This window comes from Maniola jurtina, chromosome 23 (assembly GCF_905333055.1).
Source record: "Maniola jurtina chromosome 23, ilManJurt1.1, whole genome shotgun sequence".
Classification (NCBI taxonomy): domain Eukaryota; kingdom Metazoa; phylum Arthropoda; class Insecta; order Lepidoptera; family Nymphalidae; genus Maniola; species Maniola jurtina.
The window spans coordinates 3,793,815-3,821,094 of NC_060051.1; the positions used below are offsets into that span (position 1 = coordinate 3,793,815).

The following is a 27,280-nucleotide window of genomic DNA, read 5'->3' on the forward strand; positions in this document are numbered from 1 at the left end:
ATTTCACACACTTATGAGAACATCATGGGAAATTCTCAGGCATGCAGGTTTTCTCACGGTGTTTTCGTTCACCGTTAGGGCAAGTGAGAATTGCTTAAAAGTTAGAGGTGCAAGACCGGAATCAAACCCCTGGCCAACGTCTTAAGAACTTATGGCCTATCTCAGTAATTTCAAATCATCTTAATGACTGTAGCTACGTATGCAAAGTACAATAATTATGGATTTTCCTTTTATCTAAAAGTTATAGGTACCTACAATCGCAATTGTTGTGGTTGATTGAATTTGTTTTCGTATGGGAAATTCAAAAACCCAGACTTTGTAGACATTATAAAGGAAAACTCTATGCAAAATTTCAGCTTACTAAGTTCAGGGGTTTGGGCTGGGCGTTAGTAAGTCAGCTAATGAGTGAATCAGGTCTTTTCTTTTATGATCGATAATAATTCTTGAATGAAAAAGACAGTTCTTATACTACAACAATTATTTTTAGTAAATACACTTTCAGCTGCTTTGTGTGTTTGGGCGAGCTATAGGTACATACCGTAGATTTTCATCGAAAGCGAACCTTAAATTAGAGGCAATTTTACCAGAAAATCAGTGGATCTGCGGCCCTAGGAGAGGATAAGAGCCTTATTAAGAAATAATACCCTCGATACGAAATTTCAGACTTGGTGATTAATTTTGAAATCAAAACTTTCTTAATTCAATAACTCCAACTATTAAATTAAATTTAATAACACACTACCACAAGATTTTTGAAGAGCGCCCCAACGCATTTCGTAATTATTAAAAAATAAAAAAAGATTCCGACGAATTGAGAACCTCCTTCTTTTTTGAAGTCGGAAATAAATAATTACTACGAGTATTGCTCTATGTCTGGCTGCCAACGTCATTAGCACCTTAGGTGCTGAAGTACGTGTTGTACTTCGTTCATCTTACAAATAGTCTTGATATAGCGGTCAGATTAAAATTCGTTGTTACACAATGGAAACACACTCATAACCCACGCCTTTTAGTTCCATACAGACTCGCACCATCTCTCGAACAGTTGATCACTGACGCTTATCAGACGCGCGCGTTCGATCTATTTCAAATATGGAATTCGGGAACGAAATCCAATCAGAAGCCGCGGAAAATTCGAATTTGGAATCGAATGTCAAAACGCCGGAATTCAAATCCAACGATACGTTACCGGCAAATGAAACGCGTTCGAATTTCAAAAATGCAACGCCGGAAAATCGAATTCGCGAAAATTTCGAATGATTGTTGTAAAATTCTGAATTCATGTGAATGTGTATTTTTTTTTTCAGCGAATGGTTTGATGGTGCACTATTTGTAGGTAGGTATTGTTTATTAATTAGCATAATATATACCTACTTAGTACTTACCCAGTTAATATTTTACTCTGCAAGTTTAAGAATAGGAGTAAAGTCGAACTGTTTCCATCTAGGAAGCTTGTAATATTTTGAGTTACTTTTAGAAAAAGGCATTCCAAACAATAGAACGAAATTTAATTAAAAAAAAAGTTTAAATTTAAATAAAAATGTTCTATTCTATAAGTTAACCTATTTTATGGGAAAAAAATCTACAAAAAAAAGGTAAATATTACACAGATAATGATATAAATATTTATTGATATTTGGGACAAAACTGTTATTATATTTTTAAATAACTTGGTGTAAGTAGAGTAATATGCGATCCGATGGTAGAGTCTTACTTTTTATAATAGACTAGCACTCCGCCCCGGTTTCGCACGGGAGTATTTTCACACGGATCTCTAATTTTTTGAAAATAGAATATTTAAGCTATGTGATGTCACTCGGGTATAATGTAGCTATCTACTGGTGAAAGAATTTTCAATATCGGTTGAGTGTTTCCAGAGATTACTCCTACAAACAAACTTACAAACTTTACCTCTTTAAAATATTAGTATAAATAAGTGTTTTAAGTTGGCGTAAATGAAATAATCATTTTTCGTTATAATGATTATACTGAGAGAAATTTCCTTCTGATTTTCTCCTTCTTATAAAGTTTCCTTTCAAAAAAAGAATACTTTTCCTTTACCGATTAGGTACATAAGCGGAAAATTGAAAATTACTGCCAAAATGGGGAATGAAAGTTCTCTTTTTCGGATATAAAACCCTTTTGGTTGAAGAAAATCAAAAGGAATGTCAGGAAATCAGTTATAGACAATCAAAGGTTTTATTGTAGGGAAATGACGTCTTATCACAAAATCTTAAGTACCTACAAGCGGACGAAGTCGAGAGGCAATCCTAGTTGTTAATACAATCAACTAAAATTAGTTAAATACAGTCAGTACAATCAATATAGTAAGCTAATCTACAATAATAAGTACACAATATACATACCTACTAATATTATAAACAGGTAAAGTTTGTAAGTTTGTTTGTAGGGGGTAATCTCTGGAACTACTGAACCGATTTTGAAAATTCTTTCCCCAGTAGAAAGCTACATTATTCTTGAATAACAAAGGTTACATTTTATTTTTAAATAAATTAGAGATCCCTAAGAAAACTTTAATAAGCTACCCGTGCGAAGCCGGGGCGGGTGGCTAGTTAGGTTTAAAAGGAAAAATTATAAAACTGAATAAAAATACAGAGTTCAAACCACTATTTATGTCTATAGAAATTTGAGATTATACAATAAATATAGGGTTTTTCTTGAATGTAAGAACCCTTAAAGAAAGCCCTTAAAAAATTCCATTCCAACAAAACGGCGGATCAGCTAGTAAAATTCATAAATGTAAGCTTAATTTACGACGACCAAGAGCAGTCGGATTCAATATGTTGTAAACAAAGGAAAGCTTTTAACAGGGCTCTCTCCGTCACTCGTTTCACACAATCGTAGTTCCAATTTCATTTGAATATTAAGCAACCAAAGTCCATGAAATTTTGCTGACATATTCGAGAAACTAATATCTGTGTCTGTGGTGTTTTAGATTTTCTAAAGATATGTAGTTTTAAAATTACAGGGGCTCAAAGATTTGTATGAATAAGACCGCGTAACTTTGAAACCAAATATTTTAACAGAAATCTGGAAAACCACAGACATAGATATTAGTTTCTAGAATATGTCTGCAAAATATCATGGACTTTGGTTGCTTAATATTCAAATGAAATTGGAACTACGATTGTATGAAACGAGTGACGGAGAGAGCCCTCTTAAGCTTTGACACATCAAAGGAAAAAAAAACCGCCCAAGTGCAAGTCAGACTCTCGCACCGAGGGTTCCGTACTCGGGTATTACCCAAGTGTATGTATATAAGTGCTTTAAAAACAGACTTTTAGTAGGCCTCACAAGTTTCAAATTTTTAGGGTTCCGTACCAAAACGTTAAAAAGAGGACCCTCACCTCTTTCCTCTTCTAAGGCATAGTGGTTTCCTCACGATGTTTTTTTTATACCTACCCGTATATTGATTAATTGATTAAAATGTTTTGAATAGGGTTAAATGGCAATATAAAAGAGAAATAAAAAATACGAAAACGTATTGGAATTCTTTTCTGGTTTTAATTTAAAAAATAAAGCCGCATGGTTACTGAATCACGGTACTGACATAATCAATGTTATAAATAGTGATCTATTAATAAATTATCTTATCTGTCAAGTTAAAAATAACTATTAGGTTCCAATTGCGTTATCTTTAGAATGGAAACTTTGTTTTTATATCATAATAATGCACTCGATTTCCGCCCTGACTTCGTACGTCATAAATTGCGGAAAAAATAATCCTATAAAAATAGAAACATAGAGAATGCATAAAGAGTTCGGGGGATTTCTTAAACGCATTCCATTGGTCGCATTTTCCGCCTGCAATTGTCCCCGCATGCTAAATATTCTTTGCATCCACCGAGCATTTCATATTAATAAAAATAATAATTTAATCATGAACACATTCCACGAGGTCTGGATGTGTAAAACAATACTTGTATTTCATTGGGCGAAAGAGAATGCATTAGGGTGAGGAAGATTTCAAAAACGCATTCCATTGGTCGCATTTTCCGCCTGCAATAAAATTGTCCCCGCATGCTAAATATTCTTTGCATCCACCGAGCATTTCATATTAATGAAAATAATAATTTAATCATGAATACATTCCATGAGGTTCGGATGTGTAAAACAATATTTCATTGGGCGAAAGAGAATGCATTAGGATGAGGAAGATTTCAAAAACGCATTCCATTGGTCGCTTTCCTGCTTATTCATATATATTATATAATATCCATATTTATTGCTCGAATAGAAACAACTATGATTAATATTGTTATCAAATTAACATTAATTGTAAATTAAAATAACTATTAGTTATAGTCGTCAAAAATGAGACATTGAACTTTAAGCACCCTAATAGAATTAGTGTTTCGTGTGTTCCTTACCTAATTTAGAATTTATTTGATTTATTTTCTATCAATCTTTTAATTCGTTTGTTAAACTTTAGTGGACGGATATATTAGTATGCATATATTAGTTTCAAACATCATAAAATAAAGTAATGATTCAAATTATTGTGATACCACTTGTATATCATTGGAACTCAGAAGTAGGTAGATAGATAGAAAGGAGTAGAAAATTATTACTCTACATTTTTATAATAATATTTATGTTTTAAGTACGTTCGTACAGCTTTAATTATTATAGATCATATACCTTAGGTTATTAGATACAATTATTATTTAAAAAAAATACAATATATTCGGTTTTAATTTCGGACATCAATTAATATGACACTCAGCCCTAATTCGCACAAGCGTTAAAAAAGCTCTCGTGCGAATGAGGCCTGAAAATTGATGCATTCAAAAATGTATAGGTATTGGAATCGAATCGACGGGATTATATTATATACGAAAGTGTGTTCGATTACGCGTCTAATTTCAAACATCCGAAATACGCGCAAGTGGTTATTCGAAATACGCACGATTTATTTTAGGAATAATGAGAAAAAGCTGAGAATTTTTATCGCCGCAATTTTTCTAGCAAGGTCTTTTTTTTTGCAATTCCGTTATAAATTACTTTTGCCACTACCGCATACCGTTGACATTTCCTGCCGATTAATTTTATACTACATTCCGTAACCCGTTTGCTCCTAGATATAAAAATTTGGAATGTTATTTGGAATGATAAGAAAGCTTGGAACTGAGTTGTTTTATAACAACTTTGAAAAATGTAATAAATTTTAAGTGATATTAGGAAATAGTAAGTACCTAATAGGAAAAATAATACCCGGGTGAGGTAATGTGATTTAGTAGGTAAATTAATTTTTTCATGAACACATTTTATTTTATTTTGTGATGTAACCACAAATTCACGGTTTTCGGATTTTTTCCTTTACTTGTGCTGTGAGACATACAGATTACTAATAAGATGTACTCTCTATAGGGTAGATCTTATTAGTAATCTGTTAGAGTAAAAAACCTATGTTTTATTGACAGACACGACAGATGGACAGACAGACAACAAAGTGACAAGACCGACAGATAGTACAGTAAAACATCGGAGTTATCCTATAAGGGTTCCTTTTTTCCATTTGAGGTACGGAAGCCTAAAAATCAAAGTTCCCACGGAATTTTTAATAAATTTAATCCTCGCGGACGAAACCGGGCATCATCTAGTACTTCCTAATAGTTCTAAAGTTAGCTATAAAAAATATTTGGTCAGAGAATACAATGAATAGCGCAAGGCGTAGTTTCGTCAAACTGCACTTCCGTCTTCCGTGTACGTAGGCCTACCTAACAGGTGACATCCCACACTACATTTTAGGCATGCTCAAGGCAAGAGCGAATCGCATTTTTAGGGTACCGTACCTCCTTGCTAGTTAGCAAAATCCCTAGGTCAAAATCAACCAATGAAAAGGTACTCCCAAATTATGTGGGCCTTATGGCATGCATTTTGGAACAAGTTCTTTACTACCCAGTGAAAATATCCGAAAATGGCATGCATTTTAGAAACCGCACGCATAATATAATATTAAATGCGTTCTCTATCGGCCAAGGAAAATAGTATGCCAAAATGATGATTATGATATGCTTTTCTGAATGGCATTTTGAAAAACGGAACGCTTATAGGATTACTTTGTTGTTTGTCTGTCTTTCTGACTGTCTGTCCATCTGAGCTGTAGTGTCTGTCAAGAAAATATATAGGGTACTTCCCGTTGAAGGCAGGTAGGTAGCTCTTATGGCACAAGGAAAGGAAAATAATCGGAAAAATGTGAATTTGTGGTTACATTACAAAAAAAAATGTGTTTCATTTTTCAAAGTAAGATAACTATACCAAGTGGGGTATCATATGTCAAGGACTTTACCTGTACATTCTAAATCAGATTTTCTTTTATCTTTGTGCATAATAGTTTTTGATTTATCGTGTAAAATGTCGGAAAAAATACCCGTGTACAGAACCCTCGGTGCGCGAGTCTGACTCGTACTTGGCCGGTTTTTCCGTAACTAATCACTCATCATCATAATTATTTGAAGCCATCACCGACTAGTGAGCACGGATCTCCTCTCAGAATGAGGAGGATTAGGTTGCACTCCCCACGCTGGCCAACCTGGCTTTCCAAGCTGGCTGGCCGCTGGTTTGTGAAACTTTTGAGAACATTATGGGAAATTTCGGGGGAAGCATGCAGGTTTCCCCATGATGTTTTTTACCATTAAAGCAAATGAAACAACGGCCAGTAGTTCTAGTAGCGAGTAGGTACAGTCAATAAGTTGTGTTTAAGCCAGACGCGCACATGATGTCACCCCGGTGTTCGCAATGACGATAATTCTGCCCAATCCACGCATATTCACATTACACGTAGGTCATGTCCATTCACTAGTAGAAATTACGAGATTTGCACCAATTTTTGCAAGAAACATAATCTTTGTTGTACCTATTGTACTCCCTTTACAACCTCTCGCACTGCTAAGGGTTACTGGTAGAGATCTCTTATAGAGATAAGTGCCTTCCTGTCCATTTTTAAATCGTCTCTTTTATCGAGTTGGGTATCACTCTCAGACATAAAATCCGGAACGAGGGAATTCGCAGAACAAAAGTGACCGACGTAGCTCAAAGAATTAGCAAGTTGAAGTTGAATGGGCAGGTCATGTCTGACTCCAGAACACGTCTGCCCCATCGGCCGTTGGTTCTCCAACGGCCGATGGGGCAGACGTATTCTGGAGTGGAGACCAGGTACTGTTAAGCGCAGTGAGGGACGTCCTCCAGCCCGCTAGACCGATGACCTGAAGAAGGTGGCGGGGCGCGGGTGGATGAGGAAGGTAGAGGACCGTGTTTGGTGGCACGCTCTTGGAAAGGCCTATGTCCAGCAGTGGACGCATACAGGCTGGTGGATTAGATTGGATTGGCATCGTCTAATGCATTGGTTCCTTGTTACTACGTAACACTTAAAATGCCGAAGATAATATAAAAAAAAGTAAAATATCGAGTGTTGCTTCGAAAAGTTCTAGATTTTACCGTTAAATTAATGATGACATGACACTGATACAAAACACGTACCTAAGTATCAAGAAAATTAGTGGAAATTTTAGAAAAAAAATCTAACACAAAGTCTAAATTAGACAAACGCTAAGCAGAAGACTAGTTTTAGTGGCAACAAACAAAAACGACTTAATTCTAAACATCCGACGAAGGATTTTGTATACAAACTGTCAAAATAGGATAGATTTATACACAAACTGTCTAAACATAGTAAATTCTAAATAGTTTGCGAAAAAGTGCTCTCATTTAGTACAAATTACAGGTGGGCGGAACGTGGCCTTCTGAGTTAGATGAACGAACTTGATATTTTTAACCAATCCCCAACACCTGGCCAGTTCGCGAACTTTGATTTTTACATCTATCAGATTTAAAACGGAGGCAAATCTTTGACTATCAAATAGCTGAATTCGTTTATAAAATAACAATAAATAAATAAACAGTTTTCCCGTTGCCTGAGGAGGCATATAGGAAGTTGTGGAAAAGTCGGAGCGATGCCTTTATCCAGTCTTGGTACACACTCCACAGGCTAATCTAGAATATCTAGGAATCTAGAATTATCCATACTTATAATATAAATGCGAAAGTGTGTCTGTTTGTCTGTCTGTCTGCTACCTTTTCACGGCCCAACAGTTTAACCAATTCTAACGAAATTTGATACAGGGTTAGCTTATATCCCGGGGACGGACATAGGCTTTTTATCAAAGAGTTCCCACGGGATTCCTAAAAACCCATCCGCTTAACCGATTTGTATGAAAGGTACCGAGGTAGCTTGCGTCACTGTAATTGACATAGGCATTTTATCCCAGAAATTCAAACAGTTCCCACAGGATTTTAAAAAACCGAAATCCACGCGGGCAATGCCGCGGGCATCCTCTAGTCTAGAATAAATTGGATTAGATTAGAACAAGAAACTCTGTGAATGAGATGTTTAGCAAGTGTTTCATGAAATAAATTGGAACTAATAATAACAAGTGTAAATTAAAAATTTATAACACCCCCGACGATCCAAAGTATTTGAGTTTTCCAAAACATCATTTTCTAATAAATAATTATGTATTTAAGCAACGTCCATCTTGACAGCTTGACATTTGTCTATTGACATAATATTATGAACCTAACGGTTATCTAACCTTCTTTTCTACAAGAAAACTAGAAAAGAGCTGATAACTCTTAAACGGCTGAACCAATTTTTTTAGATTATAGCTAAGAACACTCTCGATCAAGCCACCTTTCAAACAAAAAAAACTAAATTAAAATCGGTTCATTCGTTTAGGCGCTACGATGCCACAGACAGATACACAGATACACAGATACACAGACACACAGATACACAGATACACACGTCAAACTTATAACACCCCTCTTTTTGGGTCGGGGGTTAAAAACAGAGAGGGACGTGTGGCCCAGTTGCGACGTTGATTCAAGTCGGTAATTGGATGGGTGACCGACTTTGGAAGTCTGATTTTGGCTTTTTTGTTTCCTCCGTGGATTATTATTACTGACTGATAATATAACTAAGAGTCGAAATATTGAATACGATTTATTAAATTTATGTTATGTACATTGTACATGACTGTGAAAGATAAAGCGATACTTTCTGTGCTTTTGCTCACTTACGTTTGTTTTCTTTTGTTTCAGTTGTCACCCAGAGGCGTAGATCAATTAACCGGATCAACAAATCACGTTTACAGATTTTATTATTATCAATTTTAGCTCTAAGAAAACTAGTTTTAAGTATTCCTTAAAACTGTATTTAACATGTTAATGTTATAAATCTGTTATATAATATTACTGTAATATAATATATATTACAGTAAATCAAATTGATGTAGTTACACATACTCATAATTAACACGATAGATCATAGTTTAATTATTTTGTAACATTCGCAAAAGGTATGAAAGTGATGAAAGAAAGTACATGGAATAGTTTTCAGGGTGGCGGCTCTGAATTCTGTTTTATGAGAGTGATTGTTTTTGTGAAAGAATTGTGCAAATGAGAATTTGCGATGTTATTAAATAAGAAAACTGTGAATTTTTTGTGATGTGTCGTTCTTCATGTAACTAATGTATTGCTTATACTTACATCTTTATTATTGGTACTTGATATTGAAATTTTTAATTATTTTGTAACATTTTATACTCACTCGATGTACATATTTAAATTTTTAGGGGTAAATTGAACTTGGCTGCTTTATCTGAATACTAATTGGTATAATCATTGATTCTATTAAATCGCAATTACAACTGTGTAATAAATAAATACATTTAGAAGTACATTTCCATAATTCTAAATTGAAGTAATTTTCTTCTGTTTTCAGACGCATCGCGTCACAATCGCTTCAAGGGACTCAAAGTCATCAACTTCAAGTTCACCAACAAAGTTCTCCAGAACGAAGTCGAGGATGCAATCCTGAGTATACATATCCAGGAGTTAGAAGCTAGAAATAATATTACCTTAATTGAAGACCACTTCACAGTTAACATACAAGTTAACAGAATAACCAGAAACAGTCAAGGGAATAAAGCGTCTGTGCCATACGCAGAGAGTGCTGTGAAGTTGTCTAGTAAAGACTTGAAGGACGGGAAATGGGTTAAGGTTAACGTAACGAATATGGTTGCGGAGTTCTTCAGGTTGCCGAGAGAGAACTTGGCGATAGTAGTGAGAGTACAAGACTCGAGGAATAGGTTGAGCTTAGTGGTACCCCATCCGAGCTCAGAATCAAATAATGCTTTGGTAAGCTCTTTTTTTTAATAAAAGAATATTAGCCATGCTAATCATGACTATTACTCCCCTCTCCCCTCCAATTAAGCGTAAAGCTTGTGCCAGGAGTGGGTACGACAATAGTGCAACGGGTGGGGTTTGAACCGCTGACCTTTCGGAATTCAGTCCGCTCCTCAACCGTTGAGCTATTGAAGCTCTAATTTATTTAGCATGAATTTATTTAGCACTAGCTGACGCCCGCGACTTCGCCCGCGTGGATTTAGGTTTTTCGAAATCCCGTGGGAACTCTTTGATTTTCCGGGATAAAAAGTAGCCTATGTGCTAATCCAGGATATTATCTATCTCCATTCCGAATTTCAGCCAAATCCGTCCAGTAGTTTTTGCGTGAAGGAGTAACAAACATACACACACACACACACACACACACACACACACACACACACACACATACAAACTTTCGCCTTTATAATATTATAGTGTGAAGTGTGACTAATCCAGGATATTATCTATCTCCATTCCGAATTTCAGCCAAATCCGTCCAGTAGTTTTTGCGTGAAGGAGTAACAAACATACACACACACACACACACACACACACACACACACACACACACACACACACACACACACACACACACATACAAACTTTCGCCTTTATAATATTAGTGTGATGTTATCAACGAAAACAAAGTTCAATTTTTTATTTCATTCATTCACCCTTTAGCTTACCCTCTAGTCCCAAAGTTTCATTTACCCTAGATAGATAATAATAAAATTAATCAATAAAAATATTCCGTCCTTGTTCTTTGTATGAAAATCCCCAGATGGAGTTGTTGTTACAGTGACATGAAAGGAAATTCGTATTTTATGAGAATTCAGTACCAATAATTGAAAAGTCAAGATTAGAAACAAAATGTTAGCGAAAATAAATCTAAAGTTTAGAAAAAGAAATCGAAAATTATGTATTCTAAATGAAAATTAGAAACTTAGAAAGAGATACTGACAATTTTAATTTTAACAAGTAATTCCCTCTAAAGGTAAATACGTATCTACCAAGACTCAAAAAAGTTTAACAGATAGGTACCTGGATTTGCTTTTATAAGTACTTGGCTACGTTGAAACTTGAAATTAGTTGGAAGAAAGACATTTTATGCTAATGGTTACTCATAAATTCATAATTCACTCAAGCTCGTTCGATGTGAATCATTTTCCACTCTCTCATAAATATCAATTTTAACATTGCATATAGCAATAAAAAAGTCATTTATTATCTTTTTAAAAGAAGCTCACATAATTCTGATAACAGTCTACTTACTGGTGTATATCGAATTGACAAATTAACGGGTCAATAAATGGGTCAATCGACGGGTTCTATCGATGATTTTTTAACAACCTACTGCAATATGGAGTCAGTAATAACTGACTCTGTAATAATACATAATATAACTTTAATAAAAGTTGTATGTATTATTTTTGATAAACTTTATGATTGTGGTTGCTTTCAAAAACCTACACATGATTAAAATGATATTAAAAACCTAAAATATGATCTAGAAAAAGATAAAGTAATGGCGAGAAGAAATAATTATTTATTAAAGATAGTAAGTGAAAAAATTTGGCAGGGACTTTCGCTCAAAATTTAAGGAGGTTAATTACAGGATAGATAAGATAAGAAGATATAAAACAGTAACATAAAGATGTAACTTGTTTCAGATGCCATACGTAGAAGTAAGTCTAAGAGATAATTCGCACAAAAGAACGCGGCGGATGATCGGTATGGATTGTACCGAGAACTCGAAAGAGGTTCGGTGTTGCAGATACCCTTTGTCTGTGAACTTCGAGGAGTTCGGTTGGGACTGGATCATCGCACCGAAGCAGTACGATGCTAACTACTGCAGCGGCGAATGTCCTTACAGCTTCCTGCAAAAGTACCCTCATACTCACTTAGTCCACTTAGCAGCTCCTCAGGGAAGCGGAGGACCTTGTTGTGCTCCAAGAAGGATGAGCAGCATATCCATGCTCTACTTCGATCACGATCTTAACATCATCTACGGAACCATACCTGGCATGGTCGTCGAGAGCTGCGGATGCTCATAGCAATCGCCGGTTTCCAGCTCCAGTTTTCTCTTTTCCTCTATTTGGACTTTTGAAGATCTGATTCTCATTTCTGATCCTGTGGTTTATTTCTTCGTATTCAAATTAAATGGGGCTTTAAGTGTTGTGTTTGTCTCAATTGTGATAGATTCGGTTGAAGACTGCGAACCCTTGTGCTGTGTGCCGTGAGTGTGACAATGTACATTATTTTATACTTTAGTAGTTTTAAATTCATTTCATACTTCATGGTTTTAGATTTATCCCAGTTTTGCTAGCTAGCATTTAGTGCTAAATGTTTGTTTTGCTCTAAAACTTGGTTTAAATCTAAAATTTCAATAACATGTAACGTTATAAAATCTACTTATATATAATTTTTAATGTCAGTGTATACGTGTGGTCGAATAATTATTTATATAGCTTCTATGTACTTTTTAGAATACCTACTTTAGAATGTTACGTCGTATATGTTGTATTTAGTTTTGAATCCTTTTAGTCTATACAATTATTTATAATATTTTATGAGCTCTGAACCGCGTTTTCGTTACATTTCTTTTTCAATGGCATTTATTTTCAAAATTAGATCTTAAAAATTAGTGTGTAAGGTAATTTTCAATTGTAAGTAGCTAAAAATGTACCACAGGCACAATATTTGTAATTTTATGATTTCCTCATATTTCCAATGACTACACGACTTTAATTTAATCATTAATTAATCATAAGATTATTGAAATTGTTGACGATTGGTGCTTATTACCAGATAAAGACTAATTGTTTGAATTTTGATTGAGATGCTTTTTGGAGTTTAAATAAAAGCAATTCTTTAATCAAAAGGGTGTTGAACTGCCAAGAAAATAACAATAGAAATGTAAATCAAAGGCATACAATGGACCTTTATTAATGTTTTGAGCCTGCCCTTGGATGGAGAGGTTTTTGAACTGATACAATATTGTTATTGTTTGCAAAAAAGGTCAACGTGTATTTAACAGAACTTTTGATTTTATCTTAATCTAGTCCTAAACGTTGACATGGATGGTTTTTTGTTAAATAACGTCACAAGTACTAATGCGTCTTTGTTACAATAATATTTTATAAAAAATCCAGTCTTCGGCTCGTATCTACGATTTAAAATTAAATTAAGATTCAAACTGTCGAAAGAGATGCAGTAAGTAATAAAGTTTTAGCACTTAATAATAAATGTGACGTTATTGTATCGAAATATGCATTTAAATATTATTTTAATGGCAGAATTTAAATATTATTAAAATATTGTGTCTGTAACGAATACTATAAAACTTAGTATCTCCAATAACTGTTTTCATGCTAGTTAGGTCAATTTAGAAAATTTAAGTGCCTAACGTTTTTCGTTTTTCTACGAAATTTACCATAAAATTGTAATTTTAAGTAGATAGGTAGTCTATGTAATTTCAATGTATTTTTCCTAAATAATAACGTACTTGTGAATTTTCTTTTGACATTGTTTAGATCTCGTTCAAAATTATATTTTTTTATAAAATTAAATGGATTATACTAGGTTTAGCGGGTGGTGCTTAAATGTAGGGATTTTAAAGCTAATTTTTATAAACCATTCATGGCCTGCCCATTTTTATTAAAGAAACGTATTATGTCGAAGGATAAGATGGAGGTTTTTTTTTTAGATATTTTCGTTTGTAAGTGTTAGAAAAAGTGTCGGAAGTAAAGTTTTCAAAATTAGATCTCATTTTGGGGCAACTATTTGATTGTAAGTGTGCCTTCAAAGATCTCCCGTTTGTTTTTGAGTTATATTTTGGATTGCGATATAAATAAATGTTTCTATACAAACATTTTAGTGTTAAGTTGTACTGTTATCTGTCTGCCGTAACTTGATGAATATTGTCAAAATTTAAGTAACAGTCTTGTGTCATAAGATTTATGAAATAAATTTTCAAACCCGTATACAAATGCTTTTGTTTTTAACCCCCGACCCAAAAAAGGGGTGTTATAAGTTTGACATGTGTATCTGTGTATATGTGTGTCTGTGTATCTGTCTGTGGCATCGTAGCTCCTAATCGAGTGAACCGATTTCAATTAAGTTACTTTTGTTTGAAAAGTGACTTGATCGAAAATAATCGAAGAAAATCGGTTCAGCCGTTTGAAAGTTATCAGCTCTTTTCTAGTTTTCTTATAGAGGTTTTTTTAAATTTTGAGTTATTGAGTTGTCGTTTTTCCTACTTGGGACGGTATAGCGCTTGGCTACTTACTGGCAAGTGATGATGCAGCCTAAGATGGAGCGCGCTTGCCTCGGAGTCGCCTCGACTTACAGGCACCCATGAATTAACACCTCCCTGGCACCCTAGGGTAGCTGATTGAGTGGCTAGTTACCAGTTACCCCACCCTATAAGAAAAACCGTGCTTACCCTGATAGAAATAGTTGAATGCTCATTTTTCATCATCGCTAGTAATTAGGCAACTACCTACCTTATGCCTGCCTATGGAACCTATGCACGCCACTGGTAGCAGGTCAACTACCATATTGGTCCCGGAATTACTGAGGCAGTCTCGGGTCGCTCCCTTACCGCACGATTGCTCTGTCTAGATGGCTTCGTCGAACCTCTGGTAGGTAATAACATACTACCTATAATCTATTATACTTACTCTATGTCTTTTGTTAACCCCCGACCCAAAAAGAGGGGTGTTATAAGTTTGACGTGTGTATCTGTGTATCTGTGTATCTGTCTGTGGCATCGTAGCTCCTAAACTAATGAACCGATTTGAATTTAGTTTTTTTTTGTTTGAAAGGTGGTTTGATCGAGAGTGTTCTTAGCTATAATCCAAGAAAATCGGTTCAGCCGTTTGAAAGTTATCAGCTTTTTTCTAGTTACTGTAACCTTCACTTGTCGGGGGTGTTATAAATTTTTAATTTACTCTTGTGTAAATGACGTATGACGATGCACTAAGATTGAACAAGCTAACGAGTAGGTACTAAGTCGAGATAAAAAAGAATTAGGTATTGTCCTTACGGCCATAATATGCTAAATTGGAAAGAGCGAAGTTCAGTGAAATTCCAAGAATCAATTTAAACCAGTCTGATGGCCATTTGACTGACGGCATCTACCACCTATATTTTTATACCTGACTAGCTTATATTCGCGACTTCGTCTGCGTTGCCTGCACACATTTCAAACCCCTATTTTATTAACCACGACCCAAAGAGGGATGTTATAAGTTTGACGTGTGTATCTGTCTGTGGCATCGTAGCTCCTAAACTAATGAACCGATTTTAATTTAGTTTGTTTTTGTTTGAAAGGTGGCTTGATAGTGTTGAAACACTCGATAGTGTTCTTAGCAATAACCTAAGAAAATCGGTTCAGCCGTTTGAAAGTTATCACCTCTTTTCTAGTTACTGTGACCTTCAACTTGTCGGGGGTGTTATAAATTTTTAATTTACACTTGTTACATTTTCAAAAATCCTTTGCTAGCGGATGTCTACGTCATAATACCTATCCGTAAGCCAAATTTCAGTCCGATTCGTCCAGTACTTAGTTTGAATTGTGACTTGATAGATCAGTCAACTTTTCCTTTTATACAGGTTGTAACTTGACCGCTAGGAAAAACTTAGCGTGATTATTATACTACCCCAATAACCATTTGCCTTATCTTGTAGTTTCAGTAATTTAGTATTTTTCAATCCCGCCATTGTATAGCGTGTAAAACTCGGATCAATGCCCCACGACGACGGCATAGACTTCGAGTGACCTATTTACGGAACGTTCGTTGACCTCTTACATCGGACAGATGTTTTTATTTGTAACATTTTTTTGTAGTTTTTCAGGTATCTTATCAGTAGTCATCTACGACTCGGCACTGACTTCGAGTTACCTATTTACGGAACGTTCGTTGACCTCGGTCAGATGTTTTTATTTGTAATATTTTTTTCGTAGTTTTTTTACGGTATCTTATCAGTAGTCATCTACTATCACCTGTCCTCGTTTTCGCTAGCGTTCTGGTTACAATGTACAGGACATTTAGATAGGTTGAAAGGTTGACAATTAAAAACTTGCATCATTTTGCGGTTGTCCTCACAGAACAACCCCTCTTTATTTATATAAACTTTAAATTATTTACACATTCTGTTCGTCCTACTTTACATTAATATACTCAACGTTATTAAAATACAATCAAAACAAAAAATAATATACATGGTGTTCTATTTATTTGGGACAGAGTGGAGACATCTTAAATTAAAGGAGAGCTAGATAGAAAAACTATCATTGACGATTCTTTAGTATAGTAGGTACCTATAGATTGTTTTTTTTTTTGGTTTTTTTCATTAGAACAGCTAGATGTGATACTTTTTCTTATGTTATTTAAAAAAAAAAAAACATTTTTTCTGTTTAATGTTTTTAAAGTAAAGTTTGAGGTTGACTAAAAATTAAACTAAGCTAAATACTACTAGGCAAAAGGCAAAAGTCACCAAAGACGGTTTTCCTGTTCTCCCTTTAATTTAAAATGTCCCCATTCTGTCCCAAATAAATAGAGCACCCGCTATAACAGAAATACACAGACTCATGTACAAATTACATTTAGTTAAGACAAGTGGGAGAAAAGTTGGACTAGTACACCCAATTACAAAAAATAAACATTCCCACGCCTAGGCCAAGAGATGGCGACGATATGTGCAAAGTAATTTATACCGTTTCAAACTTTACATATAAATGTTACATGTAAATACCAACTATGATGTACATAAAACATACAAAATACGTGCCGCCAGGCGATTCGATTCAGTACAATGCTGATAACACTGCTATACCCCTCTTCCATCTTAGACTACATCATCACTTATCACCAGGTGTGATTGCAATTAAGGGTTAACTTGTAGTGGATTGAAAAAATCTAGATAATATACTAATAGATAACTTAGCGCTACAATCACCATTCTAGGAAAACATAATATTTTGGAGTTTCTTGCTGGTTCTTCTCGGTAGGAACGGCATTCCGAACCAGTGGTAGATTATTTTGACGATTCATAAGCACTTGTAAAAGTTTAATTGAATAAAAATAATTTGAATTTGAATTTGGAATAAATATAGTTACTGGTGATCGATCAGTGACTATCTAGTAAGTAGTTACAAACATAATTTTATTAATCGAAGCTATGAAGTTATTTCAAGCTAACATTTTATTTAATTTCATTTAAATTATGTTCACCGAGTCAGAGTGAGCTTGACAATTCATTTTATAAACTGAAGTACCTATCATGTACGTAAATAAATTTAAAATGGCTGCCTGAGAGTTAGGCATTTTTTCCCCTAAAGTTAAGGTAAAAATGTAATACAGATTTTTGATACTCAATAAAAATAATATATCATCAAAAATTATTTCATGTAAAATTAGAAACAGTGTAAACCACGTCGAACAAATCCTTCGCCAACTCCTAGACTTTTAAATATTATATTTTTATAATAATATTTCCTCTTAAAAAGTGTTTCAAAAATGTTGGCGGCTAAAAAACCATATATAAATTATTGTGTTAAGGGGATCATGCCAACATTTCATGAAACACTTCAGTCTAATATATATTGCTTAATCGATCCAAAATATACAAGAAATCAGTGTTCATTCTATTATTGTACCTGTATCAATTCTAATTAAAACAATTCCTTATTTTATTTCTCATATAAAATAAGTCATGGCATAAAAACATAATGGTTTAAGATAAATCGACGCTACTAAGTATATTTGTTCATATTCAATTGAATACGCGATATTTCGGGCAGAAAAATCTACTACATTCATTAAAATCTATGGCATTACTTGAATTCCTTTGTCTAAAATAGGTGTTCTTGTGTAATAATTCTTCTGATTAGAATTTTGATATTTAGTTATGGATTTATTATACCTAAATATGTTTATTTCAACTCATAATCCAATGTTGAATGCAATAGATTCAAAGAATGATACAAGAATGTACTTAAATAGACTATATTTAACCCCCGACCAAAAAAGAGGGGTGTTATAAGTTTGACGTGTGTATCTGTGTATCTGTCTGTAGCATCGTAGCTCCTAAACTAATGAACCGATTTTAATTTAGTTTTTTTTTGTTTGAAAGGTGGCTTGATCGAGTGTTCTTAGCTATAATTCAAGAAAATCGGTTCAGCCGTTTGAAAGTTATCAGCTCTTTTCTAGTTATTACTGTAACTTTCACTTGTCGGGGGTGCTATAAATTTTTAATTTACACTTGTTATGTAAGAATGCAATAGATTTGGCTGCAAAAAAATAAACTTCGAATGTGAACTGAATACACGCTGGGCATTCATCTTAATAGAAACAATTACTTTTAAGTATTTTACCACTAAGTTCTAATGTACAGAAACGTGCACAACATCGAGTGGTGTCAGTCTATAATAGGTTGGATGGATTTTAAACTTCCATGAAAAAGAGCCACTAAGCTGCCGCACGGTTAAATATAAACAATTACAAAAATTAGCACTTGGGTTCGAAATTATATACGTCACACTGAATCAAAGTGAAGGCACAGTACTCGGTAGGAACGATTACACATCGTACTTTAGAAAGAGATAGCAGCTACGTTTTCATAGAGCGTTATCTCTATCGTTGAGATAGACAAGTCATTGACAAAATGTCACATTGGTATGAGTGTAAGAGACAATGCTCTACGAAGCTGACGACTGCCTCTTTCTAAAGTTCGATGTGTAATCTTTCCTGCTGGCTACTGTAAGACGTTTGGAGTAGTTCAAATATCGACGTCATTGATAGTAGCAACTAAACACTGGATCTGTGTCTGATTCTTTGCTATGCCATTGAGTAAATCATGGGAAATGGCGTAGCTAAAGTTTTTAATCACTTATTCTATATCAGGATGTTTAAAACATATTTTTGTGACGTAGTATATATCCCCCATTTTAAAATGGCAGTGAATTTTAAAGTTGAAAGGCGTAAAAGAAACTTAAAACTTACAAATGAAACATCACAGATTTTCAAACCTAATAATAAAATGCACTATTGAAAAATGCCATGATTCCGAATGATATCCTCCGATAGTAGAAATAGTAAGGTCACACAGGAAGTTAATACAAATCTATGTTCTAACCGCTAAGTATATACAAAATCGCTCGACACAGCGAAACGAACGAAACGTAGTCGCGACACTGAAGTTGAGCCGTTATATTTAAATAGGATCACAGTGGAAAAAGTGATTTAAACTTACGTTTACATCTAACCGTCTATAAATATAATATATGTAATTTAAAGTCCACGTTATGGCAAGGATCTACATAAACGCTATCACTCGGCCGTGACACTAATACCCGTATTCACGGACAGTACTATGAGGTCCCATAGTGCGCTCGAACGCATAGTGTCGGTTCCACCAATCAGACGACTGTGTCACGTCAATTAACGATGATCTGATTGGTGGAACCTACACTATGCGTTCGAGCGCACTGTGAGACCCCATAGTAATGATTGTGAATACGGCCGTAAAACTTCTATGTCTACGTTCATAGAAAAATTCATTCGCTATATCTGTACAATATCTCCGATGTCTTAAAACGTTCGAAATCACTATCACTCGTTAAACATTCCGATTGCATCGAACCGGGTGAGTTTAGAAACTGGGTTGTGATACAGTCCTTGGGTTGCCGGCCTGAGGCTGGTACACGTCATAAGAATTGTGCGGTTCCAAATGGCAAACCACATTGTTCTCCCCGTTGAGAACAGCTGCCAACGCCCTCATATTGTTCTCCTGAGGCTGATGATAAGGATGCATCAGTCTGCCACTTTCGTAAGCGTGCCTCGGATCGTACGTCCTCTCCAGAGTATCCCATTTACCATATTTCCCATAATGCTCTTGTTCATGGTGGTGTCTTTCCCCTGGGCTGTAGGAAATTAAGGGTCGATGGTCCCCAAAAAACTTGGAGCTGGACGACCCGTGGTGTCCGGGGTTCTGCCTGCAGTTATCTGGTCCAGAATTATCGTCAGACATATCCGACATGAGGGTTTCATTCCTCTCGATTTCCTCATACACTGGATCGTCTTGGATCACTCGAAACTCCTCAGAACCTCTCCTGTAGATTCTTCCTTGTTGGGAAGCGATTTCGGAGTACGTGTGATTAACGTTTTGGCTTCCATGGTGGTGGTGATGCTTGCGCCGATTCTCGTCCTTGTAGTGTTTGCGAAAGATCATCTCTTGACTACCGGGGGAGTGTTGGGACATGTAAACGTGTGGGTTTCTGAAGTCGTGGTTGTAGCTTCGGGTAGTTTGGTGTCCTTGTGGGTAGTGAAGAGGGCTCTCTTCATCCTTGATGACGTGTCGTGGGGAGCCGGGGGCGATTTGGCCATCACATTCGGGGTATGGACTATGAATGTGACTCTGTTGGGCCATTTGACGAGAGAGGGTATCGTGGTGGGGGAGCGTTGCCGTGTTGCTTGGATGATGCTTAGAAGAAGTGTTCTGTGGATAAAGAAACATAAGTGATTATGATTTATAGTCAAAAATTTTCTCTATTCCTACTCAAAAGATGATCGTTATGGTCTAAAGTCTAGACTAAAGACAGCTCAATTTTTTTTACGTTGACCTAATGTAGACTTCTAGGAATCTATTTGATATAAATGCTCAAATTTTGCTAAAAAAAAAAAGCTAAACTATGATAAAATGTTGTAAAACATCTAAGTAAATGTTTTAAAAGCGATGTCTGTTATTCATAAATTATCATAAAAATCAGCAAAGTTCTTGTTAACTAATATGATTTGTGTTTGATAAACTAGAAAAATCTTATTTCATCCACTTATGTAAGTGCTAAGGTTAAAAAAATTGAATACGTAGTTTGTAAGCTCATGTAGAGATTAAAAAAGATGAATGTTTTCGTGAAAACGAATACAAAAATTTGATGAAGGTTAACATTAGAAGGAGGTGGGATGGGCTACTTTGAAATGTGCGTGTCAAATGAAACATGCAAACACTATGTTAGACATGCAGTTAGCCAACACTGAAGTAAGGTCTCATCGGTACCACCACCTGAAAGCTTCAACTATTGTAAAAACCGGCCAAGTGCGAGTCAGACTCGCGCACCGAGGGTTCCGTACTCGGATATTTTTGCTGTCATTTTGCACGAAAAATCAAAAACGATTATACATAAAAATAAATAAAAATCTGTTTTAGAATGCACAAGTAAAGCCCTTTCATATGATACCCCACTTGGTATAGTTATCTTTCTTTGAAAATTGAAACACATTTTAATTTTTTTAATGATGTAACCACAAATCGCGGTTTTCAGATTTATTCCTGTACTTGTGCTATAATACCTGCCTACCTGCCAAATTTCATGATTCTAGGTCAACGGAAAGTACCCTATAGGTTTCTTGACAGACACGACGGTTGGACGGACAGACAGACAGACAACAAAGTGATCCTATAAGGGTTCCGTTTTTCATTTTGAGATACAGAACCCTAAAAATCGATGACATTCGTTAGGTAGATCTCTCCCAGTCTTCAGTAAAATAATAAATCAATCAATCTATCCATAATCTGTCAATAAACTATCTATCTAGCAACTAGATATTCAGATATGTAGGATTCCTTGATTTGCTATCACTTGGAAAATCGGATGGCAAAACTACTCACAGGTTTTGCGTATAATAATATAATAAAATTATACTGTAATGTAACATATTCGGATACATTTGTTTGTATTTGGTTACATTTATCTACTGGGGTATATTTTTGATCCAGTTTGAAACTTTTTTTCGACAATGGTCTTCAGTTAATTAAGCATAACAACCTCATAATAAAAGATACACAAACCGAACTGTTTATTTGATGTTTATTACCAAAGTGCTTAGTATCTAAGGTCTTATCTTTTATTTTTTTATCATTGACCAAAGCACTTTTATCTAAGTTTCATCACTATGTTTCATTATTTTAAATGTTACCATTTTTTAAAGAGATATAATTGTTTTTTTTTATGAAGATTAATTGTCAAATATCAAAAGGCTTTTTAGTAAATCTGAGATCTTACTAAAGTGCGTTAAAAAACTGATCGCAAAACATCATGAACACTATTAGTCGCCCTCCCCTCACCTTCCATACATTGCCGCTCGTGTTCGCGACGAGCGCCCAGTCGTTCGCGCCAATCGACGCCGCCATTTTGTTGGAATAACAAGATGGCGACCGCGATCGAAGGTTCTGGTAATCGTTCGGCACTTCGATATTATTCCTGTAGCTATGCATGGATGCAATGCTGTGCGAGTGAGACGAGCTATGCGGTATGTTCTGTGGCGTGGGCGCTCGGGCGTTCCTCACGTCTTCGTTCGGTACGTAAATTGGCGCAGTCGGGCGAATATTCCATCTAGCCACCTCGGGTTGCAAGCTGTAGCTCTGTTTGTATGGTTAGAAAGATTGCATATAAAGATTTACATAAATACACATATTATTATAAACTACAATATATTAATACTATACTTAAACTATATAATTCTTATCGTACACCAATAAGCCACATCGAGAAGTCATTTAAGAAATACTGTAAAGAAATAGACCATTTCATTCTAATTGCGACAGAATACGGCAAAAGATAGAATTACGGAATTCAAGGTCATACGCATTGTGTACTATTATAGAGATAGGATTTTTTGGAATAAAATACTCAGCCGAATGGAATAATATTTTAATACTAGTATTGTCAATATCAAAATATTCAGCCCATTTAGCGGATGCAATGCTACATTTCTAAAACCACCACACCACTAAATGTTAAGTTTAGTTTTTAGTGTTAGAGAAAAATTTAAAAGCGTTAGTTTTTTGGTTGTTAACTGAGAAAATAAAAAAACTGACTTACCATGCTCGCCGTATGTACTCTCGAAATTCATTCAATGTTAGTGACACGGCATTAAAAAATAAACACATAAAAATAAGTTGTTAAAAGTTAAAACACAAATACGAAAAAAAATTGAGCTGTTTTTACTTTTTAGTCACAATTTTAAAGCCAAAGTGGTGTTTTTTGGTGGTTCTTTGAATTTTTTTTTAGATTATAGGTAAATTTTGAAAAATCCTATCTCTATACAAATGCGTACGAACCTTGCTGGACATTCTGTCTGTAGCCTTGAGGGTATCTTCCGCTGCCAGCGTTTAAGGGGTTCCGTAAATGGGTCATAGGGGCAGGAGGTTCCCTTTCTGGGATGTTATGTGAGAAGTTCGATGCTGTCGCATTGAGGGTAGGACCAAAATTGGTAGAAGGACCAAAATTTTGGTTGTCCTGAGAGTTTCTGCGATTTCTATGCGTGTGGTAGCTGTGAGCAGCCGCGGCCGCCGCGAGCGAAGCCACAGAGGCGTTGTTGATAACATTGTTGTTGTTGTGATTGTTGTTGTTCACAACAACATTGAGATTGTTGATCACGAGGTTGTTCGTCGTGGACGCCGACACCGATGTGCTTGCGGAATTCTGTTGTAATAGAATTTGTGAATTTAATAACTTCTTTAAATAACTTCTCGTTATCCGAATATCGTATTATATAAAGAAGCGTAGACTTAATTTAAATAAATTGTTGACTGCCACCATGTTAATAAAATAAACCCAAAGTTGTCGTATCGGAAGATGTTTGTGTATTTGTGTGTAATCCAAAAATATTGTTCCTATCCTAATTATTCAAAATTGTATATAACTAGTAGCAACAATTTCGTGTGTTCATAACGACTGTTCGTATATTATATTAATTTATACATACCATAGATTTATGTCATTTTTGTATAAGCAACTGCCCGAATTTGAGAGTAGGTAATATATTTAACTACTTACCACAGTTTAGACTAGAAATCTGAAAATGCAGGCGGTATTGTGAAGATGTGAGTTTGTTTATCTGATATTTTTAAGGGGATTTTATAGGTGACCTGCGAATCGATGATATCATCTGTCCAACTAGTCACTAGTGGGAGGTCTACCAACACTGCGTCGTCCAGTGCTTTGGGACCCCTACATCTTTCAGTTTTTTTTATGTGCCCTGCCCATTGCCACTTCAGCTTAGCAACCCGTTGACCTATGTCGGTTACTCTGGTTTTCCTACAGATCTCATTTCTGAATTGACCACGCTTTCTTACTGCACTGAAAGAATGGCTGATAAACACATTTTCTTTCTCTCTGATATTATCTTAAATTTAGCTGGTGCCCGCGACTTCGTTCGCGTGGATGTAGGTTTTTAAAAATCCCGTGGGAACTCTTTAATTTTCCGGGATAAAAAGTAGCCTATGTGCTAATCCAGGGTATAATCTATCTCTATTCTTTTCAGTCCAATACGTTCAGTAGTTTTTGCGTGAAGGAGTAACAAACATACACACACACACACATACACACAAACTTTCCCCTTTACAATATTAGTGTGAAGTGTGATAGTAGTACATACCGTAACATCTCTCGGATCAACGACATCGTCGTTATCAGCCGTGCTTTGATGGTATCGTCTGCTTTTGACGGATCCCTGTCTGGTGTCAACGTGATTGGACGACTGTGTGGGCGGCGTGCCCGTTAGAGTGAGACAGCAGGACAGCCACGGGTGGCGTCGACAGAGACGGGCACATTCCTTTTGGAACTGGAAGTTAAGAGGGTAGTTTAGAAATCTGTTGTAAAGAGAAATCTGTTGTAAAATTTGGTCTTTTGAATTTATAGAGAAGAGGAAAAAGGAGTACTCTGTTGATGTACGTAGAGGAAAGGAAAACCTTTCAACGTGGCGAAAGTCAAGATCATATTATTATCTAAGTAGCCAAGTACCCTCTTTCTTCTCTTTTACTTGAGTTTAGACTTGAATAATTTGGATGAAAAGCAGTTTTATCATAGTGATGTTTAAAAATATGAAGTATCATATTAAGATGATATTTTCTAAGTTTCGTGGCTTCACATTTGCGATTTGCAGCATTCCTAATCTGGTCTTATGTGTCCGCGACAAAGGAATTGACTGATTGGGTACTTCTCTGATTTGGCGCAAATCGGAGAAAATAAGAGAATTTTTTAAATTGTGAAAATTGCTGAACTAAACTAAAATATAGGTAAAATTAAAAAGAATGACCAAGTTATATCAAATTGCACCCATGAATTTCAGAGATATATGCATTTGAAATTTTCAGTTACTGAAGGTAATGATTTCTAGTGTGCTGGTAATGATTTTGGTGGAGAAGGCGTTGATGTTTATCTGATGGTAATGAAGCAATATTTCATTTTCAAAAAATAACGTGTTTCTTCATCTTATTAATCAAGTAAACAGAATTAATAACGGAAATATTGCAAACTTTAACAAAAATATTATTCCAGACATATCATCACCTATAAATTTTACTTGAAATGTATAAAATAATCATGCTGCGAGAGCATATTATCACGAAAACAAATGTTTGGTGATAGAACAGTATGAGCGAAAACATGATTATTTTAATTTGCATAGAAATGGTAGACCTGCGATGGGTGTCGTATATAAACATTTTAGTTGATGATAAAGTTAAACCCACCCTTTTGTGGACCCTGAAGTCAAAAAGAATTTGTAAAACGATTTATAGAAAATAATATGTTCGCAGACACATGTCAAGGGAATCATTGCAACATCTTGGGAATGTTAAGACATGCAATGAATACCGCACTATCAGCCTCATGAGTCATGTTCCAAAGATGTTTCTACTTATCAGCTCTTAAGGGATTAGAAATAAATGTGACAACTACTTCAATGAGAGTCAGTTTGGATTTAGATTTGGTGTTGGAACCTGAGAAGCATTATTTGCTATAAACGTACTAGTCCAAAAATATAGAGACATGCAAACTGATGTATGAATTTCCTTCATTGATTATGAGAAAGCCTTTGACCGTGTACATCAAGTGGTACTTATTCGTCGTTTGCAGTATGTTGAACTCATTGGCAAGGAAATAAAGATCATTAAGAACCCTTACTGGTGGCAGACTGGGACAGTAATAGTTGAAGTTGAGGAAACAGATGAAGTAGCGGTAGGCCATATGGTATGACAAGGACACATCTTATCTCCACTTCTGTTCAACTCATACTGAGACGCTATCATCTCAGAAGCATTGGAAAATAAGGAATGGGATGTCAAGGTAAACAAATAAATATAAATAATATTAGATACGCTGATGATACTGTTTTTTTGGCTTCTAGTTCCCAAGATCTTTAGAAAATAATAGATAGCGTTTATAAATGTAGCAGAAAGTCGGGTCTAAGCATGAATCTCTCAAAGACTAAGTTTATGTACAGTATCAAGAAAACCGCAACAAACCTCAATAAGAACTCTCACATGTACAACACTCGAAAGAGTTTCAATGCACAAATATCTTGGTACATGGGTAAATGAAGAATGGGATCCAGATTCTGAAATAAAGACCTGAATTATTCATGAAAATGAAAAAAGTACTGCGCAATAAGCAACTGCTACTGAAAATTACTGCGAGTAAGTTGGGTTCAAAAAATAAAAATGACAAAGATGCATCAGTAAAGATAGAGACCTAATTTTGGCGATCAAATGCAGAAAGGTCGGTTATCTGGGGCATGTTCTCAGACATGACCAGTATCAGTCGTACGCGTACTATCTTTAAGAGGTAATCTGCCATTAATAAAGAAAGGAGTATTAGTCCAATGGAAACGTACATCAGAAAGTATTTTTACTTTTGGTGAATTCCTGGCTTTCCTGGAAACTTCTTCCGTTTTATTTGTTTCAACTGATAGAGTTTCTTGTAAAGGTTTTTTATATAATCCCATCCTCGTCGCCACTGAAATGTTCTACAAGAAGTTAATAACCATGGTCATTTCGATACGCCATTTTATTCGAAAACACGTCAAACCGTCGAAACAAAAGCCTAATAATTATTGACATACACCATCGACAATGTATATTACACAAAGCTAGCCCTTGACGTCAATTGTAGAGGTTTTGACAAATAAATAACATCTTTTATTACTATAGGAGTAGTATGTTCACAAGGAGCACATTATTT

The 27,280-nt window shown here is 35.3% G+C and overlaps 2 protein-coding genes and 1 long non-coding RNA gene across 8 annotated transcripts in view; 1 reads left to right on the forward strand and 2 right to left on the reverse strand.

The window, feature by feature from the left end:
- Positions 1–1,058: 1,058 nt before the first annotated feature.
- LOC123877360 (growth/differentiation factor 8) lies at positions 1,059–14,226 on the forward strand. Its single transcript, XM_045924028.1, has 4 exons — positions 1,059–1,336; positions 9,124–9,168; positions 9,806–10,221; positions 11,922–14,226. The coding sequence occupies exons 1-4, from the start codon at positions 1,288–1,290 to the stop codon at positions 12,303–12,305; spliced, it is 894 nt and encodes a 297-aa protein (XP_045779984.1). The 5' UTR covers positions 1,059–1,287; the 3' UTR covers positions 12,306–14,226.
- Positions 14,227–18,673: 4,447 nt separating this feature from the next.
- LOC123877355 (latrophilin Cirl) overlaps positions 18,674–27,280 on the reverse strand; it is a 494,916-nt gene continuing 486,309 nt past the window's right edge. For 4 of the 6 annotated variants that reach the window (XM_045924020.1, XM_045924021.1, XM_045924017.1 and 1 more), the window contains 3 exons: positions 24,696–24,881; positions 22,381–22,677; positions 18,674–20,754 (listed from right to left, as the gene is read on the reverse strand). In XM_045924020.1, coding sequence (XP_045779976.1) covers positions 19,909–20,754; positions 22,381–22,677; positions 24,696–24,881 — 1,329 coding nt within the window. In that variant the 3' untranslated portion in view covers positions 18,674–19,908. Of the gene's footprint in view, positions 20,755–22,380; positions 22,678–23,376; positions 23,741–24,695; positions 24,882–27,280 lie in introns of all 6 variants that reach the window. The other 2 variants (XM_045924023.1, XM_045924022.1) reach the window with 2 other exon arrangements.
- On the reverse strand, positions 26,448–27,054 carry LOC123877363. Its single transcript, XR_006798571.1, has 2 exons — positions 26,934–27,054; positions 26,448–26,657 (listed from the first exon to the last, which is right to left on the reverse strand). It is a non-coding gene; the product is annotated as an uncharacterized LOC123877363 (long non-coding RNA).

Bases quoted from the DNA above. Each gene is read 5' to 3' on its own strand.
- LOC123877360 (XM_045924028.1), top strand. From the start codon at position 1,288: ATGTGTATTTTTTTTTTCAGCGAATGGTTTGATGGTGCACTATTTGTA. The intron at 1,337-9,123 runs GTAGGTATTGTT...CTTTTGTTTCAG, and splicing joins TGATGGTGCACTATTTGTAG to TTGTCACCCAGAGGCGTAGA. The intron at 9,169-9,805 runs GTTTACAGATTT...TTCTGTTTTCAG, and splicing joins TAACCGGATCAACAAATCAC to ACGCATCGCGTCACAATCGC.